This window comes from Chelonoidis abingdonii, chromosome 13 (assembly GCF_003597395.2).
Source record: "Chelonoidis abingdonii isolate Lonesome George chromosome 13, CheloAbing_2.0, whole genome shotgun sequence".
In the NCBI taxonomy this organism is placed as follows: domain Eukaryota; kingdom Metazoa; phylum Chordata; order Testudines; family Testudinidae; genus Chelonoidis; species Chelonoidis abingdonii.
In genome coordinates this window covers 2,300,604-2,325,043 of record NC_133781.1, presented here as the reverse complement: position 1 = coordinate 2,325,043, position 24,440 = coordinate 2,300,604, and the positions used below count along the sequence as shown (strand labels likewise).

The 24,440-nt window shown below is 48.0% G+C and overlaps 2 protein-coding genes across 2 annotated transcripts in view; one reads left to right on the top strand and one right to left on the bottom strand.

The window, feature by feature from the left end:
* Window positions 1-24,440, top strand: part of LOC116824950 (uncharacterized) — a 954,865-nt gene that overhangs the window by 312,588 nt on the left and 617,837 nt on the right. The gene's annotated exons all lie outside the window — the stretch shown is intronic.
* The window catches only part of LOC116838620 (butyrophilin subfamily 1 member A1-like), a 73,658-nt gene that overhangs the window by 45,349 nt on the left and 3,869 nt on the right, over window positions 1-24,440 (bottom strand). The window contains exon 3 of the mRNA XM_075072033.1: window positions 17,758-18,105. Within this exon, the coding sequence (XP_074928134.1) occupies window positions 17,758-18,105 (348 nt within the window). The remainder of the gene's footprint in view (window positions 1-17,757; window positions 18,106-24,440) is intronic.

Genomic DNA, 24,440 nt, shown 5'->3' with positions numbered 1-24,440 from the left:
CCCCCCCCCCCGCAGCCAGAGCCCCGAGACCCCCGTCCCTCCCCCACACCTGGAGGAGCCCCAAGCGCCCCCTCCCTCAGATGGAGTTGCTCCAGGCTGCCTGAAGTCCCGAGCCCTCCCCACTCCCACCTGTCCGGAGCTGCCCCAGGTCAGCTGCAGCTGTGCTGCGCCTCCCCTCCCCAGACCCCAAGCTGCCTTGGGAAAAACATCTCTCAGGTCTGGAAGACGTTTTTGCTATGCCCCATGCCAGTTCCGAGGTGGCTGAGGAGGTGGTATGTGCTACTCAGCTTCCTGGGTTCCACAGTAATTGGGGAAATTACTGATGAATCCAGGAAGCTGAATAGCACATACCACCTCCTCAGCTGCCCCAGAACCTGCTTGGGGTGTAATAAATCAAAACCTTCCCCCCAAAACCCCACAAATGGGGGTCTGGTGGCCACAGCAGTGGCAGGGGAGGCTGATCCTCTCCCAGCTTCTTATACCCAGCACCTATGCCAAGGGTCATGGTGGATTCTCCAGCACTGGCAGTTTTTAATCAAGGATATGTTTACACTATGAAATTAGGTCGATTTTATAGACATTGAATTTTTAGAAATCGATTTGATACAGCTGATTGTGTGTGTTCCCACTTAAGACCATTAAGTCGGAGGAGTGCGTCCAGAGTACCAAGGCTAGAATCGACTTTTGGAGCGTTGCACTGTGGGTAGCTATCCCACAGTTCCCGCAGTCTCCGCTGCCCATTGGAATTCTGGGTTGAGCTCCCAATGCCTGATGGGGCAAAAACATTGTCACGGGTGGTTTTGGGTACATGTCGTCAGGCCCCGCCCGTGAAAGCAATGGCAAAAAATTGTTTCTCGCTTTTTTCCTGGGTTACCCATGCAGACAACATACCATGGCAAGCATGGAGCCTGCTCAGTTCACAGTCACCATATGTCCCTTGGGTACTGCTGCCAGACGCGGTACTGCTTTGCTACACAGCAGCAGCTTCTTGCCTTTGCAAGTTAGCGAACATGGTTAGTAGCTGTATTGTACTGTCTGCTGTTGTCTCCTGGTTCCTCCTGGGTGGCCTTGGTGAGATCGGTCAGGGGTGCCTGGGCAGACATGACCTCACCAATGCTGGTCAGGAGCACCCATGTCTGCCCAGGCGCCCCCGACCAACCTAACCGAGGTTGGTCAGGAGCACCCTCAGGACAACGACGACGGTTAGCAGTTGTATTGCACCATCTGCTGTTCGCAGGGCAAGGCAAGGGGATGCTGCTGTGTAGCACTGCAGTACCACATCTGCCAGCAGCACCCAGGAGATGTACGGTGACAGTGAGCTAAGAGAGCTTCATGCTTGCTGTGGTATGTCGTCTGCATATGTAAGCCAGGAAAAAAGGCAAGAAACTATTTTTTGCCGTTGCTTACACGGGGGGGGTGGCGGGGAGGGTTGATGACATGTACCTAGAACCACCCGCGACAATGTTTTTGACCCATCAGGCACTGGGAGCTCAAACCAGAATTCCAATGGGTGGCAGAGACTGTGGGAACAGTACAGTAAGCCAACCCTGTAAGCCATGTTGTCAGTCGCCCCTCCCTCAGTGAGAGCAACGGCTGAGAATCATTTCACGCCTTTTTTCCATGCAGATGCCATACTACGGCAAGCATGGAGCCCGCTCTGATTGCCATGGCAATTATGAACACTGTAAACACCATGCGCATTATCCTGCAGTGTATGCAGCACCAGAACCTGAAAAAGCAGGCGAGGAGGCAATGGCAGCGCAGTGAGGAGAGTGCTGAAGACATGGACACAGACTTCTCTCAAAGCACAGACCCTGGCAATTTGTCCATCCTGGTGGCAACGGGGCAGGCTCATGCCATGGAATGCCGATTCTGCATCCGGGAAACAAGCACAGACTAGTGGGACCGCATAGTGTTGCAGGTCTGGGATGATTCCCAGTGGCTGCAAAACTTTTGCATGCGTAAGGGCACTTTCATGGAACGTTGTGACTTGCTTTCCCCTGCCCTGAAGTGCAAGAATAACAAGATGAGAGCAGCCCTCACAGTTCACAAGTGAGTGGTGATAGCCCTGTGGAAGCTTGTAACGCTAGACAGCTACCGGTCATTAGGGAATCAATTCAGAGTGGGCAAATCTACTGTGGGGGCTGCTGTGATCCAAGTAGCCAACACAATCAGTGAGCTGCTGCTATCAAGGGTAGTGACTCTGGGAAATGTGCAGGTCATAGTAGGTGGCTTTGCTGCAATTAGATTCCCTAATTGTGGTGGGATGATAGGTGGAATCCATATTCCTATCTTGGCACGTGGCACCAGACCACCAAGGCAGCCAGTACCTAAACCGCAAGGGGTACTTTTCAGTGGTGCTGCAGGCACTGGTGGATCACTAGGGACATTTCACCAACATCAATGTGGGATGGCTGGGAAAGGTACATGATGCTTGCATCTTCAGGAACTCTGGTCTGTTTGAACAGCTGGGGAAAGGGACTTACTTTCCAGACCAGAAAATAACCATTGGGGATGTTGAAATGCCTATAATTATCCTTGGGGACTCAGTCTACCCCTTAATGCTATGGCTCATGAAGCCATACACAGGCACCCTGGACAGTAGTCAGGAGCTGTTCAACTATAGGCTGAGCAAGTGCAGAATGGTGGTAGAGGTAGAATGTGCCTTTGGACATTTAAAAGCGTGCTGGTTCAGTTTACTGACTTGGTTAGACCTCAGCAAAACCAATATTCCCATTGTTATTGCTGCTTGCTGTGTGCTCCACAATATCTGTAAGAGTAAGGGGGGGACATTTATGGTGGGGTGGCAAGTTAAGGCAAATCGCCTAGCTGCTGATTATGTGCAGCCAGACACCAGGGAGGTTAGAAGAGCGCAGCAGGGTGCGCTGTGGATCAGAGAAGCTTTAAAAATCAGTTTCATGACTGGCCAGGCTACAGTGTGAAAGTTCTGTTTTTTTCTCCTTGATGAAAACCTGCCCCCTTGGTTCATTCTACTTCCCTGTAAGCTAAACGCCCTCCCCTCCCCCCTTTGATCACCGCTTGCAGAGGCAATAAAGTTATTGCTGTTTCAAATTCATGCATTCTTTATTAATTCGTCACACAAATGGAGGTATAAATGCCAAGGTAGACTGGAAGGAGGAAAGAACCGGGTGGGGTTGGGGAGGAGAGAAGGACAAGGCCACACTGTACTTCAAAACATATTTGTTGAATGCCAGCTTTCTGTTGCTTGAGCAGTCATCTGGGGTGGAGTGGTTGGGTGCCCGGAGCCCCCCTCACCGTGTTCTTTGGTGTCTGGGTGAGGAGGCTATGGAACTTGGGGAGGAGGGCAATTGGTTACACTGGGGCTGCCGCGGCTGTCTGTGCTCCAGCTGCCTTTTCTGCGCCTCAGCAATACACCGGAGAGTATCAGTTTGATCCTCCAGTAGCCTAAGCATTGCTTCCTGCCTCCTTTCATCCCGCTGACGACAGCTATTATCTTGATCACGGCACCTTTCCTCTTGCTCCCACCACCTGTCCTCGTGTTCATTTTGTGCTTTCCTGCACTCTGACATTGTCTGCCCCCACGCATTCTGCTGGGCTCTTTCAGTGTGGGAGGACTGCATGAGCTCAGAGAACATTTCGTCGTGAGTGCGTTTTTTTCTCCTTCTAATCTTCGCTAGCCTCTGGGATGGAGATGATACGGGGAGCATTGAAACATGTGCAGCTGGGGGAGGAAAAAAAAGGGAGAGTACTATTTAAAGAGACACATTTTAGAGAACAATGTGTAGACTCTTTCATGGTGAACCAAGCTGTTAACACGACATAGCACGTGTGCTTTCTTTACAAGGTCGCATTTTGCATCTTATATCGAGGGCCTGCCGGTTTGGTGTGAGAGATCACACACAGCTGTGTGGGCTGGCGGGCAACAGAATTCGACTTGCAGGCAGACATGGTAAGACACAGTCTTTTGGCTTCTTTAATCTTCATAACATGTGGGGATGCTTTCAAACAGCAGCATCCTCATGTCCCATACCAAGCACCCATCGGGCTGGCCATTTAAAAGGAGGGGCTGCAGTTTTCGGGTTAACATGCAGCACAAACCCAACTAAATCCCTCCACCCCACCCTATTCTCTGGGATAATCACTTCACCCCTCCCCCCACTGCATGGCGCACAGCGGGGATGATTTCTGTTCTACCACAGGCAAACAGTCCAGCAGGAATGGCCACCCCTTAATAAAATTTCCCTATTTCAACCAGATGACCATGAATGATATCACTCTCCTGAGGATAACACAGCGAGATAGAGAATGAATGTTGCTTGAATGCTAGCAAACACTGGGACCATATGCTGCCATGCTTTGTTATGCAATGATTCCAGACTACGTGCTACTGGCCTGGCATAATGGAGGATGGAATAAGGCTGCCCTCCCCAGAAACCTTTTGCAAAGGCTTTGCAGCCACATCCAGGAAAGCTTCATTGGGATGTCCCTGGAGGATTTACACTTCATCTCCATATATGTTAACTGACTTTTCCAGTAGCTGTACTGGCCGCGAATGCATCCCAAGTCTTCAGGGCAAATTAATAATTAAACACGCTTGTTTTTAAACCATGTACAATATTTACAAAGGTACATTCATCAGAGGTTCCTTCTCCACCTTCTAGGTCCAGGAGCTCGCCTTCGGTGGGTTGGAAGGGTACTAGATCCAGGGTGAAAAATAGTTCCTGGCTGTCGGGGAAAATGGTTTCTCCACTTGGTTGCTGTGCGCTATCTTCAACCTCCTCCTCCTTGTCCCCAGATCCACATCTCTATTGCGTGAGAATCCACTGACGGAGTCTATGCACAGGGCTAGGATAGTTGTAGGGGCACCCCCTAGAATGACATGCAGCTCATCACAGATGTGGCATGTCTGGGGCTCTGATCCAGAGCACCCATTTACCTGTCTGGTTTTTTGGTAGGCTTGCCTCAGCTCCTTAAGTTTCATGTGGCACTGCTGCGGGTCCCTATTATAGTCTCTGTCCTTCATGCCCTTGGAGATTTTTTCAAATGTTTTGGCATTTCATCTTTTAGAACGGAGTTCTGATAGCATGGATTTGTCTCCCCATACAGCGATCAGATCCAGTACCTCCCATTTGGTCCATGTTGGAGCTCTTTTGCGATTCTGGGACTCCATGGTCACCTATGCGATGAGCTCTGCATGGTCACCTGTGCTGATCAGCTCGCCACGCTGGCCAAACAGGAAATGAAATTCAAAAGTTCGCGGGTCTTTTCCTGTCTACGTGGCCAGTGCATCTGAGTTGAGAATGCTGTCCAGAGCAGTCACAGTGGAGCACTCTGGGATAGCTCCCAGAGGCCAATACCATTGAATTGCGTCCACACTACCCCAAAAGGGTCGATTTCAGCGCTAATCCCTTCGTCTGGGAGGGGTACAGAAATCAATTTTAAGAGCCCTTTAAGTTGACAAAAATGACTTTGTCGTGTGGATGGGTGCAGGGTTAAATCGATCTAATGTAGCTAAATTCGACCTAAACTTGTAGTGTAGACCAGGGCTAAGAAGCTACGAGTGCCTGGAGCCCTCCCCATATGGGATTCTTGACCAGAAGAGTGCAGGCTACGGAGTGCTCTCCCAAAAGGGGTGTGACTCACAAGGCTTTGCTCTGACAGACTCATAGCAAATGCCCAAGAGCCACAGACAAGGTTAAAGTGCCTAAGGTGAAAATTCGATGTAATCCCCCACGTTTCTGTTGCTGTTCCTTTTAAACAGCCCAGTGACTGCAGTTAGTTGAGGACTAGCAGGTAAACAAAGGGAAAAGTTCATGAGCCCTTGCAGCAAGCTCAGTAGGGCATCTCTAAGGGTGGGGAAAAATTCCACTCCCAAATACAGTCAAAGCTGTTTTATCCGGCTTATTGGGGCAATGAGGGGTACCGGTGAGTGAAAAATGCCGGTTAACTGAGAAGGAGAGAGTTTGGGTGCAGAGTTGGGGGTTGGGGCACAGGAGGAGGTGTGGAGTGCAGGCTCTGGGAGGGAGTTTGGGTGCTGGAGGGGGCTTGGGGCAGGGAGTTGGATGGCAGAAAGGGGGGTGGGGTGCCAGATCCTGGTGCGCTTACTTCAGGCCATTCCCTGCAAGTGGCAACGTGTCCTGCCTGCTCCTAGATGGAGGCATGGCAGGTGGCTCTGCGCACTGCATCCACCCCATCCTGAAGGAACTGCAGCCAATGGGAGCTGTGGGGGCAGCGCCTGTGGGTGGAGATAGCATGCAGATCCTCCTTGCCACCCCTCTGCCTAGGAGCAGCAGAGACACGTCACTGCTTACAGGGAGCTGCCCAAGGGTAGTGCCCCCCAATCTGGCACCCCACACCCTCTCCTGCCCCACAACATCCTGCCCTAAGCCCCACCCTGCACCCAAACTGCCTCCCAGAGCCTGTGCCCCAGCCCTGCACCCCAATCCCCAGCCCCACACACCCTCCTGTACACAAACTCCCTCCCAGAACATGCACTCCACAATCCCTCCTGTGCTCCAACCCACTGCCAGCCCTGGACCAAGTGGACCATAAACTGGAATTTCAAAAATGATCAGAAATGCTGGTTTATAGAGCTTTCTGGTGGTGAAGTGCTGGATAAAACAACTTTCAATGTATAAAGAAAAAAATTGCCAAAATCTTAAGTTATTTCAGCCAGACCCAGAGTAAGACAGACACATCAAATCTCCACCCTGAGCACTGTTAGTCACAGGCCTGTTTTACTCATTGCAGCAAGAAGATAGGCTAGTAACCTTCTCCTTGTGGCTATCTGAAGAATTGGATGCTGGCTGCTTGTTCAGCTCATGGCAGTGTGGTGACATTAATGCCACATCAGTAGTGTATGTTTTAAATGCACAGGATTTGTGGCCTGTGAACCATTTGGTATTGAAGAAATCTGTATGATGCTAATTTTATTGTTGTTGTTTGCAAAGTATTTGCTGCATGGATGTCATGATAAGATTGTGTCTAGATTTATGAGGAGCCTCAGTTAACTCTCAGATTGGCCTCTTACGAGCCTAATGATTGTTTTAGTTTGAGCACCTTTATTCCATTGTGGTGTCTTGGGGCATGTCTACACTAGGGGCCAGATCAAGGCATGGCGATTGATCTCCCAGAGGTTGATTTGTCGTGTCTAGTGTAGATGCGATATATTGACAGCTGAGCACTCCTATTGACTCTGGTACTCCACCAGAATGAGAAGTGCAGGCAGAGTTGACAGGGGAGCGTCAGCTGTCGAATAACTGCTGTGAAGACACTATGGTAAGGAGATCTAAGTATGTCGACTTCAGCTAAGCTATTCATGTAGCTGAAGTTGCTAAACTTAGATCAATCTGTGCAGTAATGTAGACTAGCCCTTGCTCCAGTTTGGAATAAATTCAGGCTATGAGCATCCAAGACCGTCCAAATGTGCATATTGTGACAAATTTCCTCCTCTACCTTGGTGGGTCCTGCGCTTCTTGGCAGATTTGCTCACCTCAGTGATCTTCCTCACAGTCTGGGTCAACTCCTCCTGCGTCTGATCAGGAGTTGGGAGGTTTGGGGGGAACCTGGGCCCGCCCTCTACTCCGGGTTCCAGCCCAGGTGCAGTTGTCTATAGTACCTCCTGTACAGCTGCATGACAGCTACAAACTCCCTGGGTACTTCCCATGGCCTCCTCCAAAAGCCTTCTTTATCCTCACCACAGGATTTCTCCTGGATGTCTGGATAATGCTTTGTCCGTCCGTAAATCCTCCAGCAGTACACTCTCTCACTCTCAGCTCCTTGCCTTCTTGCTCCCAGCTCCTCACACGCACTCCTCCTCTGGCTCCTTCCTGCCTGACTGGGGTGAGCTCCTTTTTAAACCCAGGTGCCCTGATTAGCCTACCCTGATTGGCTGCAGGTGTTCTAATTAAAGTAGCTATCTCTACTGCCTTCTAGAAAGGTCTTAACTGGCCCCAGGTGCCTTTATTAACCTGGAGCAACTGCCATTTGGTTACCAGGGTACTAGGGATTTGTTTAGCCTGAGACTAACATACCTGTTTCTCAGTACTTTACTGTAGCCATCTGGCCTTGCCCCATCACAATATTTATCCCTTGTTGTTACCCACAGATGGGAGTTCTGCTGTCCAATCAGATTGAATGCGGTTACTCTCCCTGCAGTAACATGGAATTATAGCGGGTGCTTGTGTAATCAAAGTTTGGTGGGTTACATGCACAGTACAGAAGGGAATGACCTTGTTGTGGTTATAAAGTGAACTCTGTGTAATACCCAGTCGTGGCTACGATCAGAGGTGAAAGTGGGCTGCTGTGTGCTGGAGCAGTACTCTGGCAAGAGCTGGCTGCCGCTCTGGCCTGAACACGGCCGACTTCTTGCTCCTCTTGTCTGTGGGCCTGCTGGTAGGGTCTGGCAGTGCTGCCGCACTGGTGAGTGGGGGAGTGGCCCCAACCCCTGCTGCCAGCTTCAGGCCCCCGCTAATCCCCCGAGCTGCGTTGCTTGGGGGACAGGGTGTTGGTGGAGTGCGGGCACATAGGAGCAAGGTGGAGGCTTCTCAGCCCTGCCCCTTCTGCCCGAGGCCCCACCCCTTCCGGGGGCCAAATGTGCCCCCCCCCATTACAGATGCTGGCCTCTACTTTCACCCCTGGCTATGACTGGCAACTCAGGTTACTCACAGTTGACAGTTATTGTGCTGTGGATGGGAGTGAGTGGCTGGAAGGATTATAAGTAAAATGTAGCATTGTCAGTGCATTAAAATTAAAATGATGAAACACACAAATTACAAGTGTCTTGGAATTAGTGGCTATGATTGTCTGTTATACAGCAGCGATTAGAGGCCCCAGCTGAAACTGGGGCCCTGGTGTGTTGGGAACTATACACACATCACAGGAAACAGCCTGTGCCCTGAAGAATTTACAGTCTAAACAGGCAAGATGGACAAAGGATGAGAGAGGAAACAGAGGCACAGAGACTTGCTTAAGTTCATGCACAGCTCAGTGGTAAAGGCAAGACTAAAAACCCTGTCCCTTGACTCTCAGTCCACTGCGCTATCCACCTGGCAATTGTGTCTCTCATTTAGTGCTGTTCTAGCTTATGTGCACATGCTTAATATTCTCTACCAATAGTGGGGAGCTGGCGCTGCTACATAATCCTGCAGTTTCCTGAGCAGGAACAAGAGACTGGCTCTCTCTTCTATGAACACAGCCAATGCCTCTCAGCAGAGACAAAGGGTTGGATCAGAACCACCACTGGAAGGAGCTGTTCACTGCTTAACTGACGAGCAGGGAGGCTAAAGTCTTCCACTACTTCCACTTATTTACAAAGATAAATTTACAAACATTTGTGATCCCCTGGGGGCTTAGAGAGCATGGCCCCTTCAAACCTGTCCTGGGGCAAAGGAAGTGCTGGGTGTTCTGGAGGGAGGAGGGTGGAGACAAGGAGAGAGACAGGGTGAGTGTGTCTGTAGCTCCCAAACAAGAAGGCTACAGCGAGAGGCCCTCACACACTGACAGCAGCCAAGAACCTGCCCAAAGCCCAGGAATGACAGAGAGGCTGGCTGGGGAGACCCCAGGATGAGCACTGTGCCAAGGAAAACATAAGAACATACCCAGAGCCAGGTCCAGTTTTGCTGTCACTCAGAGCCGTCTGGGGCTGTGAGTACTTGGGTGTGTGACTCTACACTGGGAATAAGGAAGGAGGCTGTTAGCCAGGTAAGTGGGGAGGTTGTCGCCCTGTGTAGGTTTGCAGAGAGCGGCAGAAGAGGGCACTGCATAGGTTTGCTGTGGAAAATTCATTGGTGTCAAAGATGATCAGGAGCACCCAATACTCACTGCTGCACGGGAACTCAACCCAGGACTCCTGAACTGTGAGTGTAGACGCTGTGATTGGCGTCTCCCATTTTTAACTGTGGTATCACTGGGCCCATGGTACCTTGGGTTGACTGTAACCTCTTTTATCGGTGCTCCCATATTTCCCCCCTGTTGTTTTCCTATCTTCATCCCTCAGTAAATAAATATTTCCCTTTCCTATATTCACTGATCTATTCTGGGTGTGTGTGTATTTACACTGGTGGGGTTTGGAATGGATGCCTCTGGGGTGGAAGGGAGTTACTCCGCTGTGGTCCAGTGCGCGCCTGTTCTTGGCCAGAGCCACTTTGCAGAGCAGACTCCATCTTGGCCATGAGGGCTCTAAAATAAGGACATCCGATCACCTTAGGTCTGTAGGCTGTGTCAATAGAAGTGCACAGAGGTATTGCTATGTAAGCAGAGTCAGGATGAGCTCTACCCTGACATCTGGGGGTGAGCTGTGGAAAAGGACTTTGGGGCGGATCTTGTTTGCATGGGCACACCCAGTCTGCCTAACATGAGGGACTGCCTGCCCAAATGGCCACTTTGGCTGCTGTGAGATCCCCAGTCTCTTTGTTATTGGGGCAGGAATAATAAAGGGTTGTTATCTTGGATATGTGAATCAAGGACAGCAGAACTGTACTTGGCATTTTATGATGGAGGGACTCGCCCTCAACTAAGTGGCACTTGCTAGGCAAGGGACATGGGTTCCAAAAGCCAGTGAATTGAGAGAGATCATTGGCAGGTATGTGTAGTGGAGGGTGTGGTCCTTTTCTGAGAGTCCTACATATTATTTTGACCCTTTTTCTTCTCAGTGTGTAATAGCAGAGACAATTTTGATTTCATTAGGAGTCTTGTTACATGCTGAAGAGCTGAAACCTGTGATATCTAGGTCCAAGTATTAGATCTACTTTAGGCTAGCAGAGCACCAGTATTGAGGCTCCCCTACTACCAGCTAAACTCACTGAGCCCTGAAGTAGCTGAGAGCTGTGTTAAGTAGAGGGGGAGGGGGCTGAAAGCAGGTTGGTGAGTGGCTAGCAGAGAGGCATGGATAGTGGAGCAGGTAGCAGGGTGGCTAGCGGACAGCAGAGTGGAGTGGATTGCAGGATGGCTGGCAAAGAGGCACAGCAGGTGGTGAAGGTTGCAGCAGAACCCCATGGAGAGGCATGGCACTTGGCCATTGACCTGAGCAGCAGAGCATGTAAGATGCCCCCCTCCATACCTCCGTCCCCTTCCACCCAGGCTGGGAGATAAACTCTGCAGATGAACTTCTGAACTCTGGGGGCTGCACTGACCAAGGTCAGAAACTGTAGGTGGGGTGTCTGTTGGGTTGCTGGACTTAAGACCCTGAGGGGAAAAGGACATTACCAAAACTTACTTGGGGGTGGGTCATTTGCTCATGGTTTGTGTCATGAATCCTGTTTGTGCTGTTTCCCCCATATAATGCTGCATTATTTCCCTCCTTTATTAAAAGCCTTTTGCTACACTCAGACTCCGTGCTTGTGAGAGGGGAAGTGTTGCCTCTTAGAGGCACCCGGAGGGCGGGGTGATGGTATGTAATTGTCCCAGGTCACTGGGTGGGGGCTCGAGCCTGTTTTGCATTGTGTTATTGAAACAGAACCCCTGGATACTGAACCTAGCCCTTGTTACTGCCAACTCTGATGGACAGAAGGGTTACATCTATTTGTGTTTGCATTTGTATTTGTAGAGGCTGTTAGGGGCAGTGTGCTGGGAGAGAAGCTAAGACCTGATTGGGGCAGGGCTTCTCTGAGGAGGGATCCTATAAAGGTAGCCAGCCAGGCAGGCAGGCAGTGGCATAGACAGCTGCAGTGGCACAGGAGCCAGCAAACAGAGCTGTAAACCGGGGAGTTTGAGGGGAAGATTAAGAGAGCTAGGCTAGTGAAGGGAGTGTGTGGTGGTCTGGCAGTGTTTTGGTGCTTGTTGGGGGTTTGAGTGGCTGTGGGTGGTGGTGTTTTGATTTGGTTTGTGGTTCCTGGACTAACAGGACTTAGGTGAGAAGGCTATGACAGATACAGAGGCAGCAGTGGTAGTGACCCAAGCAGTGGAAGACACAATGAAGGTGACTGGATGTGGAAGCTGCAGCATGTACATGATCCTGGAGGGAGTACCTGAAAAGAGTTTCGTCTGCATGATGTGCCGCCTGATAGAGTTGATGGAAGAAAAGATCTGAGGACTGGAGATGCAAGTGGTAACTCTGGTTGAGTTTAGAAGGGGGTTCGAGCAGATGATAGAGCAAAGACATGAGGAAGCTGAAGGGAAAAGCTTAGACTTATATGGAAGCAGGACCAAAGAACTCTGAGGGGAGACTGTTGGGATTCTTCAACTCTACTGTTTAGTGGAGGATTAATGGGTTCGATGTGTGGAAGCTAGTGACTAAGGAACTCAGTGCAAAGGATATGTCACGGATGCCAGTGATGTGAGAAAATAGAGCTCAGGATCAGTCTTTCAGAGTTAGGAATCATTGAAGAAAGGGGATCACCAGCACTCCATTTGTGGTCGCTTGAGGTGTTGAGATGGGTCATAGGGAGAGTGAGATGCACGCTATTCTAACCAGTGAAGAGTAGGAGAAGATGTCAATGGACATGACATCCACAACGAATGAGTAGTCCCTAAGGATGATTACGGGAATGGGTGTGCAGAGGATCTTGCAGGAGATGAATCGATTGGAGATCTTGCTAGCCAGAATGGTAACAGTGGACAGATCTGACGAGATATCGCTTTACGCATCACTCAGGATAAAGTGCCATGGTCTACGGTGATTGTTGATTCTTGTCCTCTGGTGGTAACTCTTACTGAAGAGAATAGACAGGCCACTGTTAATTAGGCTGATCCGGATGAACAGATAGGGTGTGCTGTCTGCCGTTGGTGCTATCGATACGAGATGTGGACTTGAGGCGTAAGAGTTACTCCCGTGATAACGTATTGGGTGAGGTCGGGAAAGAATCCATTGATTTTTTCATATGGGAATAAAATGATATGGCCAATTCCTCGTGGATAACGTTATCAAGGGTCGAGACCTAACCAGACGGGAATGACATTAAAATCGATTTGCTCAGGTGATGCTTCAGTGGGGATTTCTGGCCTGTTTCCTAGAGAAGGCAACAAAGGTGTTGCAAGATGGCTCAGGCAAGTGTGGCGTTATTAACGTGGGCTTTGGGATGTAGGTCCAGCTGGGAAAGCATTCATGGGATTAGAGGACCTTTCTCTGAGGATGGACTCACCTGTAGTAGAGAAGGAAATAGATCTTTCAGTGAGGGAGGCTGGCACAACTGTTAAGGAGTTTGTATTAACTAGAATTTGCGGTGAGATTGTTGAGAGTATTCCCACGGTAATCTCCATGCAGATTTTAACATTGTGAGGAAAGAATAAACATCTCATAGTATAAAAGCATCAAGCCTTTGTGTCCACTCTGGTAGTGAGAATGGACATGTGAGGTAATAGGTAGGGGTAGATACCATGTATATAGTAAATATCTGGCAGGTTTTAGAATTGTCTGTGACCTAATCCTTTAGTAAGAATGTGATAGACAGCCTAGCAAATCATTTAAGATGTTGTATTACACTCAATGTGACGGAGCCTATGGTAAATCCTCAAAATGGAGGAAATCTCTAGAGTTACTGGTAGCCAGGAAGTGAAACCAGATTATATATAGGGATAACAGACAACATGGTTGAGTAATAGGGCGCTCCCCATGGCTGGAATACATGGCTATGGAAGGCTATGTTGCTGTTTAGGAAGATAGAAATAAAGGCAATTTTTGGTGGTTCCAGTAGCATATGTTATGCAGTGTAGGGGAGGATAGACTGTAATTAGAAATAAGTGATGAATGGATAAGACAGAGCTCGTGCTGGGCATAATATCATATCACACTCGGTGGGAGAAAGCTACTCTAAAGCCTCCCCTGGGATTTAGTGCTTAGGTCGCTGTGCTATTAGACCGTGGGGACTCCTGATATTGTGGGTATATGGATAGAGTCCCTCTTTAATGTTTTTTTAATGATATATAATACTAATTGGGAATTGTCTTGTGATCAATTGGTGTGACTTAACTTCCCTAGATTATTAGGACTGTCCGTCGTAGGACAAGTGCCATAGTTGTTCATACATGAGGGCTCAGATTTTTCGCTGGCTGTGATAGCTGATCGCGATCTTCACAGTAATGAAGATACCAACAAGGAGGGAGTCCATTTAAATTGGTTTGTGGCGTACAGTGCACTCAATTAGAGACATGGTTGTAGGGGCCAACCTTGGTCGAGTGATCATTGAGTTAATTCAGTTTCAACTAATAGAAACTAAAACAAAGACAGATCCTGATAGAGTTCTTCTTTCAAAAGGGCTAAAGTTTAAGAATTAGGAATTAGTTTAGGAGTGATTGGCACTGTACAAACTTGTGGATCTAAAGGTGGAAGAGCCTGAATTACTTCATCACAAGTCTGGCTAGAAACTATTTAGGACCAGCCCTTGCATCCAAGGGAAAGGGTGAAAAAATCATAGGCACAGGAGTGTTAGGGCAGCTGGTCACCATTGAGCAGCATTCAGAGAGGTGATTAAGAAAAAGCAGAAAGCCTACAAGGAGTGGAAGATGGGAGGGGTCAGCAAGGAAAGCTACCTTATTGAGGTCAGAACATGTAGGGATAAAGTGAGAAAGGCCAAAAGCCACGTAGAGTTGGATCTTGGAAAGGGAATTAAAACCAATAGTAAAAGGTTCTATAGCCATATAAACAAGAAGAAAACAAAGAAAGAAGAAGTGAGACAGCTAAACACTGAGGATGGAATGGAGGTTAAGGATAATTTAGGCATGGCCTAATATCTAAACAAATACTTTGCCTCAGTCTTTAATGAGACTAAAGAGGAGCTTAGGGATAATGGTAGGATGACAAATGGGAATGAGGATATGGAGGTAGATATTACAACATCCAAGGTAGAAGCCAAACTTGAACAGTTTAATCGGAATAAATTGGGGGGGAGGGGGTAAATAATCTTCATCAAAGAATATTAAAGGAACTGGCACATGAAATTGCAGGCCCATTAGCAAGAACTTTTAATGAACCTGTAAACTCAGGGATTGTACTGTATGACAAGAGAATTGCTAACATAGTTCCTATTTTTAAGAAAGGAAAAAAAAGTGATCCAGATAACTACAGCCCTGTTAGTTTGACATCTATAGTATGCAAGGTCTTGGAAAAAATTTTGAAGGAGAAAGTAGTTAAGGACTTTGAGGTCAATGTTATTGGGACAAAATACAACATGGTTTTACAAAAGGTAGATCGTGCCAAACAAACCTGATCTCGTTTTTTGAGAAGGTAACAGATTTTTTAGACAAAGGAAACACAGTGAATCTAATTTACCTCTATTTCAGTAAGGCATTTGATATGGTTCCACATGAGGAATTATTAGCTAAATTAGAAAAGATGGGGATCAATATGAAAATTGAAAGATGGATAAGGAACTGGTTAAAAGGGAGATTACAACGGGTCATACTGAAAGGTGAACTGTCAGGCTGGAAAGAGGTTGCTAGTGGAGTTCCTCAGGGATCGGTTTTGCGATCAATCTTATTTAATCCTTTTATTACTGACCTTGGCACAAAAAGTGGAAATGTGCTAATAAAATTTGCGGATGACACAAAACTGGGAGGTACTGCCAATATAGAGAAAGACCGGGATATCCAACAGGAAGATCTGGATGACCTTGTAAACTGGAGTAATAGTAATAGGATGAATAGTGAAAAGTACAAGGTCATGCATTTAGGGATTAATAACAAGAATTTTTGTTATAAACTGGGGATGCATCACTTGGAAGTAACAGAGGAGGAGAAGGACCTCAGAGTATTGGTTGGTCACAGGATGACTATGAGCCGCCAGTGTGATATGGCTGTGAAAAAAGCTAATGTAGTGTTGGGATGCATCAGGCGAGGTATTTCCAGTAGAGATAAGGAGGTGTTAGTACTGTTATACAAGGCACTGGTGAGACCTCATCTGGAATACTGTGTATGGTTCTGGTCTCCCATGTTTAAGAAGGATGAATTCAGACTGGAACAGGTACAGAGAAGAGCTATTAGGATGATCTGAGGAATGGAAAAAAACCTGTCTTATGAAAGGAGACTCAAAGAGCTTGGCTTGTTTAGCCTAACCAAAAGAAGGCTGAGGGGGAGATATGATTGCTCTCTATAAATATATCAGAGGGATAAATACAGGGAGGGAGAGGAATTATTTAAGCTCAGTACCAATGTGGACACAAGAACAAATGGATATAAACTGGCCATCAGGAAGTTTAGACTTGAAATTAGATGAAGGTTTCTAACCATCAGAGGAGTGAAGTTCTGGAAACAGCCTTCCAAGGGGAGTAGTGGGGCAAAAGACATATCTGGCTTCAAGACTAAGCTATAAGTTTATGGAAGGGATGGTATGATGGGATAGCCTAATTCTGGCAATTAATTGATCTTTGACTATTAGTGGTAAATATGCCCAATGGTCTGTGATAGGATCTTAGATGGGGTGGGATCTGAGTTACTACAGAGAATTCTTTCCTGGGTGTCTAGCTGGTGAATCTTCCCCACATACTCAGGGTTTAGTTGATTGCCATATTTGGGGTCAGGAAGGAATTTTCCTTCAGTGCAGAGTGGCAGAGCCGCTGGGGGGTTTTCGCCTTCCTCTGCAGCATGGGGCACGGGTCACTTGCTGGAGGATGCTCTGAACCTTGAAGTCTTTAAACCACAAGCTCAGACATAGGTCAGGGGTTTGTTACAGGAGTGGGTGGGTGAGATTCTGTGGCCTGCATTGTGTAGGAGGTCAGACTCGAAGATCATAATGGCTCCTTCTGACCTTAAAGTCTATGAGTCTTCCAGCTATGGGGCTTGTCAGCAGTCTGGTGTTTGCTGCACTTGCCCTAAGCCTCATGTCATGGTTACAGAACTAGATGCATTTCTGTCCCCTTGTTGGTCTCTCTGACAGCACCTTCAGCGGTCAGGCCTCCTGCCTTCACCTGTCCTGTGGGGTTGGGGGAATTCCTCAGTTCTCCCATGCTTAGACCAGACTTTGGGTAATGGGACCCTATGTATCAACCACTGTTACCCTGTGGGCACCAGACACAAGCCGAGAATCGATTCCAACTGGTCACATAGATCCCAACTGGGGAGGATCAGCCATTGTTTGCCCCAGGTGTGCCATTGTTTGCCCTAGGTGTGTAATAACCACAACATACTAATATCACCTGACTTTTTATTGGCGTTTGTGTATCTTCTTAATCCCTTGTTCTAATGCAGTATCTTTTACCCTTTCCAAACTACAGTACCCCTTTCGTGAATCTGATTTGTCTTGCGTACCCCCACAGTTTCAGCTCCCTTAAAAACTACTTGCTTACAAAATCAGACATAAAAATACAAAAGTGTCACAGCCACACTATTCCTGAAGAATTGGTGACTTCCCATTTTTACCAGATAATTATAAAATAAATCAATTGGATATAAATATTGAACTTACATTTCAGTATATAGCGTATAGAGCAATATAAACAAGTCATAGTCTGTATGAAATTTTAGTTTGTACTGACTTCACTGGTGCTTTGTATGTAGTTTGTTGTAAAACTAGGCAAATATCTAGATGAGTTGATGTACCCCCTAGGAGCTCTCTGTATACCCCAGGGATACATATACCCTGCTCTAATGACCTCCAATTTAACCTACTAACCCTATCCCAGACTCCAATGAGTCACAACAATTTTCAAAACAATCTGAGTATGAGTCTGAATTTTAGAGCCCTTGGGAGGGAAATTGTTGTTAAAAAGTAAACTAGAACAAATCTTAACCAGAGCAGAGCTACTGACTCACTATAATGAGAAAAATCAGCTGTCATTTCACAATGACCCCTCTGACTCCACTTATTACTGTGTTGAAGACATCAAAGTACCACAAGTCACTGACCTGCCACCTGCAGTTCCAATAAAGCTTCTTCATAAGAGACACCGGACTGAAAAAAACATGTGTACTGCCCATCATCGGAGGGTCGGACATTGCGTATTCTCAGGAAAACTCTCCCATTGGTGATGTCGTCTTTCAAGAGCGCAGTTCTTCTTCGATATTCCGGCATCTCCTCTCCGTACTGGTCCTGCCCATCATGGTACAGATGCACGACTTCAGAGTACTTGGACCGGAACCATCTCACCTCCATGTTCTCAGCACTCATCCTGGGGGAGAGGTGGCAGGGCAGGACGGCCTCCCCACCTAGGGAGGCAGCGATTGGACGGTCAGGTCCAGTCACTGTGAACTGTGCTGTGAAATGTACAATGAAAAATGGAAATTAAATTGGCGAGAGGTGGCAATATTTCAGCAGGAAGACCCACAGTGAGAGCGTGCCCTGCATTAGAAGTGAACACCATGTCCCCATGCAGTGCCCTAGGCATGTCTGTGAGTTCAGAGAGTCACAGGTTTGGGTAACTGCACCTATGACCCCTCTGTGGTCTGCTCAAGGAATGGCCCCTTAGGTCTCAGCCGTCCAGCTGTCATCTCTCTCTGGGCAGGGACACACGTCCCTCTTCCTCACACTGGGGTTTCAGGCAGAAGCATAGCTAGGGGGTGCAGGGTGTTAGGCCTAACTGGAAATATAGCATAAAGGCAGTTATGCCAACTTGACTGAAATCAGGCTAGCAGGGGTCTCTGGGTAAACTTTGAGTGAAAAAGTACTGAAGAAGCAGTATGTTGCTCAAAAGGTTGGGAAATGATAAGATAAGAAAGAAATGGGACTCCTGGCATACATCTACTTCTGCTGTTTTAAAAATGGTTCATTAAAGGACCTGATAAGGAGCCAGAGTCCGGATGCCAGGTCTAGACCTATGCGCCGTACGGCAGCGTTAAAATCGATTGCTCACTGGGACATCGATATATTGCGTCTAATCTAGATCGGGAATATATCGATCCCTGAGTGCGCTTATATCGATTCCGGAACTTCCACCAACGCCAACGGAATTCCGAATCAACATGGCGAGCCGCGGACATCGATCCCGCGCGGTGAAGATGGGTGAGTAAATCGATTTTAGATATTCGACTTCAGCTACGTTATTCACGTAGCTGAAATTATGTATCTAAAATCGATTTTATCCCGTAGTGTAGACCAGCCCTCAGACTCCTGTGAATTACTCCCTGTTTCTGTTTTATGTCTATTCCTAACTCCCCTACATTCCTGCTCATTAGTGATTGTTAAGGCACCATTACTCACATAGATCAATTAGTTTTAGCAAAGAAATATATATGATAAAAGTTTTGGTTTCTAGTGATTAGCAAAAAGTGAATAATTAGTGACGCGACGGAACTGTCTATAAAACCTTATGGTGGTTGTAAAGATGTAAGCTGGTTCTCTTTGAAGACAAGCTTGCTCTTTGTTGTCGTGTGCACTCTTCAATAAAGAGCTTTTTGTTCAGACTTTGCTGGTGTTGCCCATCACTCTCGTGGTCAGACAACGAACCTGCCATTTTTTGGGGCACCGGGGTCCCCGACAAGGGGAAGCAGCTGCTTCCCTTCAGCACATTTTCTAAAAAGTGGCACCTTTGGCATGGTTACCATGGCGCCAGGGGCAGGGCCCACACTCCGCTCTGAAGCTTGGCCTGCCTGGCTTCCCCCAGTGTGCTGCATACCCTGCCGATCAGCTGTGTCTCCCAGCAGGAGGGAGACAGCTGATCGGGTGGCAGGGAAGGGAGGGGAAGAACTGAGCTCCAGCAAGCTGGGCTCAGTGGGAGGAGGAGAGGCCCGCCTTCCTTAGTATACCCTGCCAATCAGCTGTGTCTCCCAGCAGGAGGGAGATAGCTGATCGGCGCAGCTGGGAGGGGGAAGAACTGAGCTCCAGCAAGCTGGGCTCCTGCAGGCAGGCTTTGCTGGCTTCCCCTAGTGTGCTGCATAAACCCTGCCCTCTCCCTGCCGCTGTGATTGGCTGTCTCCCTTGGTGTGGTGATGACATTATGCTAAGATGAATCGTGAAAATAGTGTCCTGGGGTGATGGTGGTCACTCTGTGCTGTTCATGTGAATCTTGCATTTTTGTATGCTGTGTTGGTGTAGCCCTATTGTTCCCAGGAAATTAGAGCCACAAGGTGGGTGAGGTCATATCTTTTATTGGAGCAACTTTTGTTGGTGAGAGAGAGAGACAGAGACAAGCTTTGGAGTTTTCACGGAGTTCTTTCTTCTTCCTGAAGAAGAGTTCTGTGAAAGCTCAAAAGCTTGTCTCTCTCACCAACAGAAACTGGTCCAATAAAATATATTACCTCACCCACCTTGATATATATTACCCCCCCACGTATTACCTCATCCAGCTTTCCAGGAGTGAGTTTTCATGATGACATGGGAAGTGCTCTGACTGGTCTTGACTTCTCTGTATCAGCCCCTCTAGCTTGCACTGCATCCCAGTACCTGGGGGCTGGGTACCTGCAGCGCTGAGACTCTGTGAGATCAGGGACTCACAGACCCATCTGGGAGGGGAAGGGGACTCCCCCTCGGCCTCTCTCTCTCTTGCTGCCTCCTTTTCCTCAGCGGCCTCATGATGCACAGAGCCAGCGTGGCTAGGTGCTGCATTGAAGAGTCTCCCAGTGCAGCCTCCCATCCCGTCTCCCCCATGCGAACCCCCAACAGACCCTGCCCACCTCTGTCTGATTGTTTCTCTCATGCGGGGGACTGTGTCCCCACCCCCTTGCTCCTGTGTGCTGCCTGCTTCCAGGGGTCACAGATTGCAGAGCAGCCCCCTCAGGAGAGATGAAAGGGGCTGTCCCCCCGGGTGCGTGCACAGCCCCCCAGAGCACTGCTTTGCCCCATTATATCTGAATTTGTGTTATATCGGGTCGCATTATATCAAGGTAGAGGTGTAATCTGATATGTTGGGTGGCACCTTTTTTTATGTGTTCGCTCCCCCTGATGTTAGAACCTGGCTATGCCTGTCATTTCAGGCCTTCAATTCACTGTGGTTTTCCCAGCAGGCCTGACCAAATACCAGCTCCTGTGCTTTGCTTTCTGTGACAAGGCTGTGAAATGGCTGTAACCAAACAGCTCCTGCACTTAGGATGGAAGAATCCCATGCACTCCTACAGGCTGGGGATAAACCGGCTAAGCAGCAGTTCTGCAGAAAAGGATCTGGGGATTACAGTGGACCAGAAGTTGGATATGAGTCAGCAGTGTATCTTTGTTGCCAAGAAGGCCAATGGCATATTGGGCTGCATTAGTAGGAGCATTGCGAGCAGATTGAGGAAAGTGATTATTCCCTTCTATTCGTCACTGGTGAGGGCACACCTGGTGTATTGAATCCAGTTTTGATCCCCCCACTACAGAAAGGATGTGGACAAATAGGAGAAAGTCCAAAGGAGGGCAAAGACAATGATTAGGAGACTGGGGCACATGACGTACGAGGAGAGGCTGAGGGGACTGGGGTTATTTAATCAGCAGAAGAGAAGAGTGAGGGAGGATTCAACTACATGAAGGGGGGTTCCAAAGAGCATGGAGCTAGACTGCTCTCAGTGATGGCAGATGACAGAACAAGGAGCAATGGTCTCAAGTTGCAGTGGGGAAGGTCTAGGTTGGATATTAGGAAACACTATTTCACTAGGAGGGTGGTGAAGCACTGGAATGGGTTACCTGTGGAGGTGGTAGAATCTCCTTCCTTACAGGTTTTTAAGGCCGGCTTGACAAATCCCTGGCTGGGATGATTTAATTGGTGTTGGTCCTGCTTTGAGCAGAGGATTGGACTAGATGACCTCCTGAGGTCTCTTCCAACCCTAATCTTCTATGATTCTATGAGCTCTTCCAAAGCAGAGAACATTTAAACACAAAAGATTGACAGAGAAAAGTTACCATAAATCAATCAAAGTCTGAACACATGTTACACATGTCCCAAAGGATTCTCATCTGGCACATGGGACTCCCTGGTAGAGTTCAAAGTCTTTCAAACCTTTCTCTAAAGGTCACCCCCTTGGTTAACAGGTCATGTCACTTTGTAGCCCAAGATCTTGGGCCTCTGCTAAGTTAAAATCCAGCTTTTAAACCAAAACTCTTTGTTCTCTTAGACTTCTGGACCTGGTCTCAGGGTTAACCTTAGGGAAAATGGTGCCCTGGGCAAACTTGTATTTCGGTGCCTCCCCCATCACCCTCGGCACCCACAGTCTTTCCACTTCCCCATCACCTCCTTGCCCCACTGCTTCCCCTCAGTGCTTAATTTATACTGAAAGAGGTTCTAGAGCTCAGATCTGGCACAAATTAAGCACTGGCTGGGTGGTCTGATAGTGGTGGCTGCTGGTCAGGCACCCAGCTCTGAAGGCAATATCGCCACCAGCAGAAGCACAGAAGTCAGGGTGGCGTGATATATGGTACAATGCTACCCTGACTGCTGCTGTGACTCGTGGTGCCTGGTACTCAGCCTGCAGCTCAAGGCCAGCTTTACACTATCTCACAGGGGCTGCATCTTGCCAGAGCCCGCAGCCCTGTGGGCCACTCCTGGCTCACTGGGTGCCATTTCTGATTTTGGGGAGTGGGGGCAACTTTAACTGTGATTTCACGGGCTATGTAGGTACCTGAAAACTCTAGGGTGTTTTTTTTATATAACTTTGTAATTAGCTGACAGGAGCACTGTATCTATTTCCTAGATGTAAGCAGGGTCTGAATGAGCTCTCCCCTGACATCTAGTTGAGAGGGGGAGAGACTTCAGGAGCAAACTGTATTTACATGAACACATCCACTCTGTGTAAATATCTGGCAGACAGGAGCTGTGTAGCTCCAAGTTTGGCTGGTGCTGCGTTACAAATCACTTTAGTACTGAATGCAGGGGTAGTGAAATGCTGTTATCAGTGTTATTGTCTTTATTGTCTGAGTAGAAGGGAGCAGAACTGTGCTTAACCTGTCCCAAATGAGAGGTCACCTTGCTAAGCCAGGGGTTTGAATGCCAGACCCCCCTGAGAAAGCAAAGAGGGGGTGGGGACAAGTGTTTTAGCAAGGAGATGTGGATGCTCCCAAGGGGCCCTGGACTGGTTTAACTTGTTCCTCCCCATTGTTCAAAGGTAGAGCTAAATAGGCTCCATCAGCACCAGATTTACCATGGCATTGCCGTAGTGCCAGGCCTAAGCTCAGAAGTGGCCCAATAACACTCACTTCCTCCCCTCTGGCAGAGGTGCAGAAAGAGAGCATCAGAGCAGCAGGGATCCAGCATGCCAGCTGAGAACTCACGGGGCTCTGGAAGTTTTAGTTCCTTGGCCAGTTCTCTGCCTATAGAGCCCGCCCTGGAGCAGGGAAGGAACTGCATTTCCCAGCATTCCCTTAGCAGCTATCAACAGGAAAGGGAGGGGAAGGAGTGACAAAGCTGAGACCCCTGCACTGCAGCTTGCTGTGAATGGAGAGCTGGCTGCTGGAAGTGGGTGGCACTGTGAATGGGGGACAAGTATGCTCAAGGAGTAGAAAGCTTTGGCCCAGATATCACCCTCAGAAGACTTCCCCAGACTGGATTAGGGATGCTGGTATGACCTCACCTGGCAGCCCTCAAAGAAGGAATTGGGTGGACTAACTGGACGGTGCCCCTCTCTATCTGAAGCCTAGTGAGGGAGGTATGTGGATCCCACTAGAAGTTAAAATGAAAAGTAAGGGAGGGGAGACTCTACTAGAGGACCTGAGCAGCTTTAGATACAGTACCAGGCATGTAGGAGGATTTCCACTTCTGAGCCATGGAAGCAGAAATGGGCTTTTCCTCTCCAGAGGTATCTAATATTCAGGAAGGGAATCTAGCATCTGCCTTCCAGATCTGAACACCCTCAAAATTCAGGAGTGCTCAAGCTCAATTTGGGCAGCTGTTAACTTCATTTCTCCCAAATCAAATATACTGATCCACTGTAACTTGCTGTAGCAAAAGTAGGATAAAATTGAGCAACAAACTCTTGGGTCTTCCTAGTGCTAACTAGGACCGGAATTGCTATTTTCAACAGCCATTGCCTTTTTTTTTTTTTTTTAGTTTTGTTTGTTTAAAAAGAAGACAGTGATATTGAATTGGCAAATTCCCCACAGAAATAAAGAGTGGAAGAAAAGAATAACAAAGGCATCTCAACTTTTCCTCATTTATGTAGGACAGTCTTACAATATGGATCAGATATCATCCAGTCACACAAGCTGAAAATTGTTCCACTTGACTGCAGCTCTGTAACCATGTGGGAACCAGTCCTGTCTGTGTTCTGTGCACATCCAAAATTCCTGCGGAATTCAGAAGTGCCTTGCTTTTGTAACCATACTACCTGATATTTTCAGCACTTGTAAGCAAAGGAAGGTTTACATTTAGTAATATGGCAAGAGGCCTCTCCGAAAAACTTAGGTGCTGTAGGAAGTGTTACTTATTCACTAGGTAATGTGAGACCTTCCTGTTATATTAGTAAACCAGTGCAGCATAGAATGCGCTTTGCTCCAAGAGTCTAGAATGGGGTCCTCTGCTTCTATACACAGTCCATTAAAGGCAATTAAAAGACTCCCACTCACTTCAACAGGCTTTGGACAGAACTGGGTAAACACAGGGTAACTCCACTGTCTTCACAGGGTCCTGGTCCCACATCGGAGGGGAGGCCATGTGAGCTTGTTGTAGAGCTGCTGCTCAGGGATAGGAACC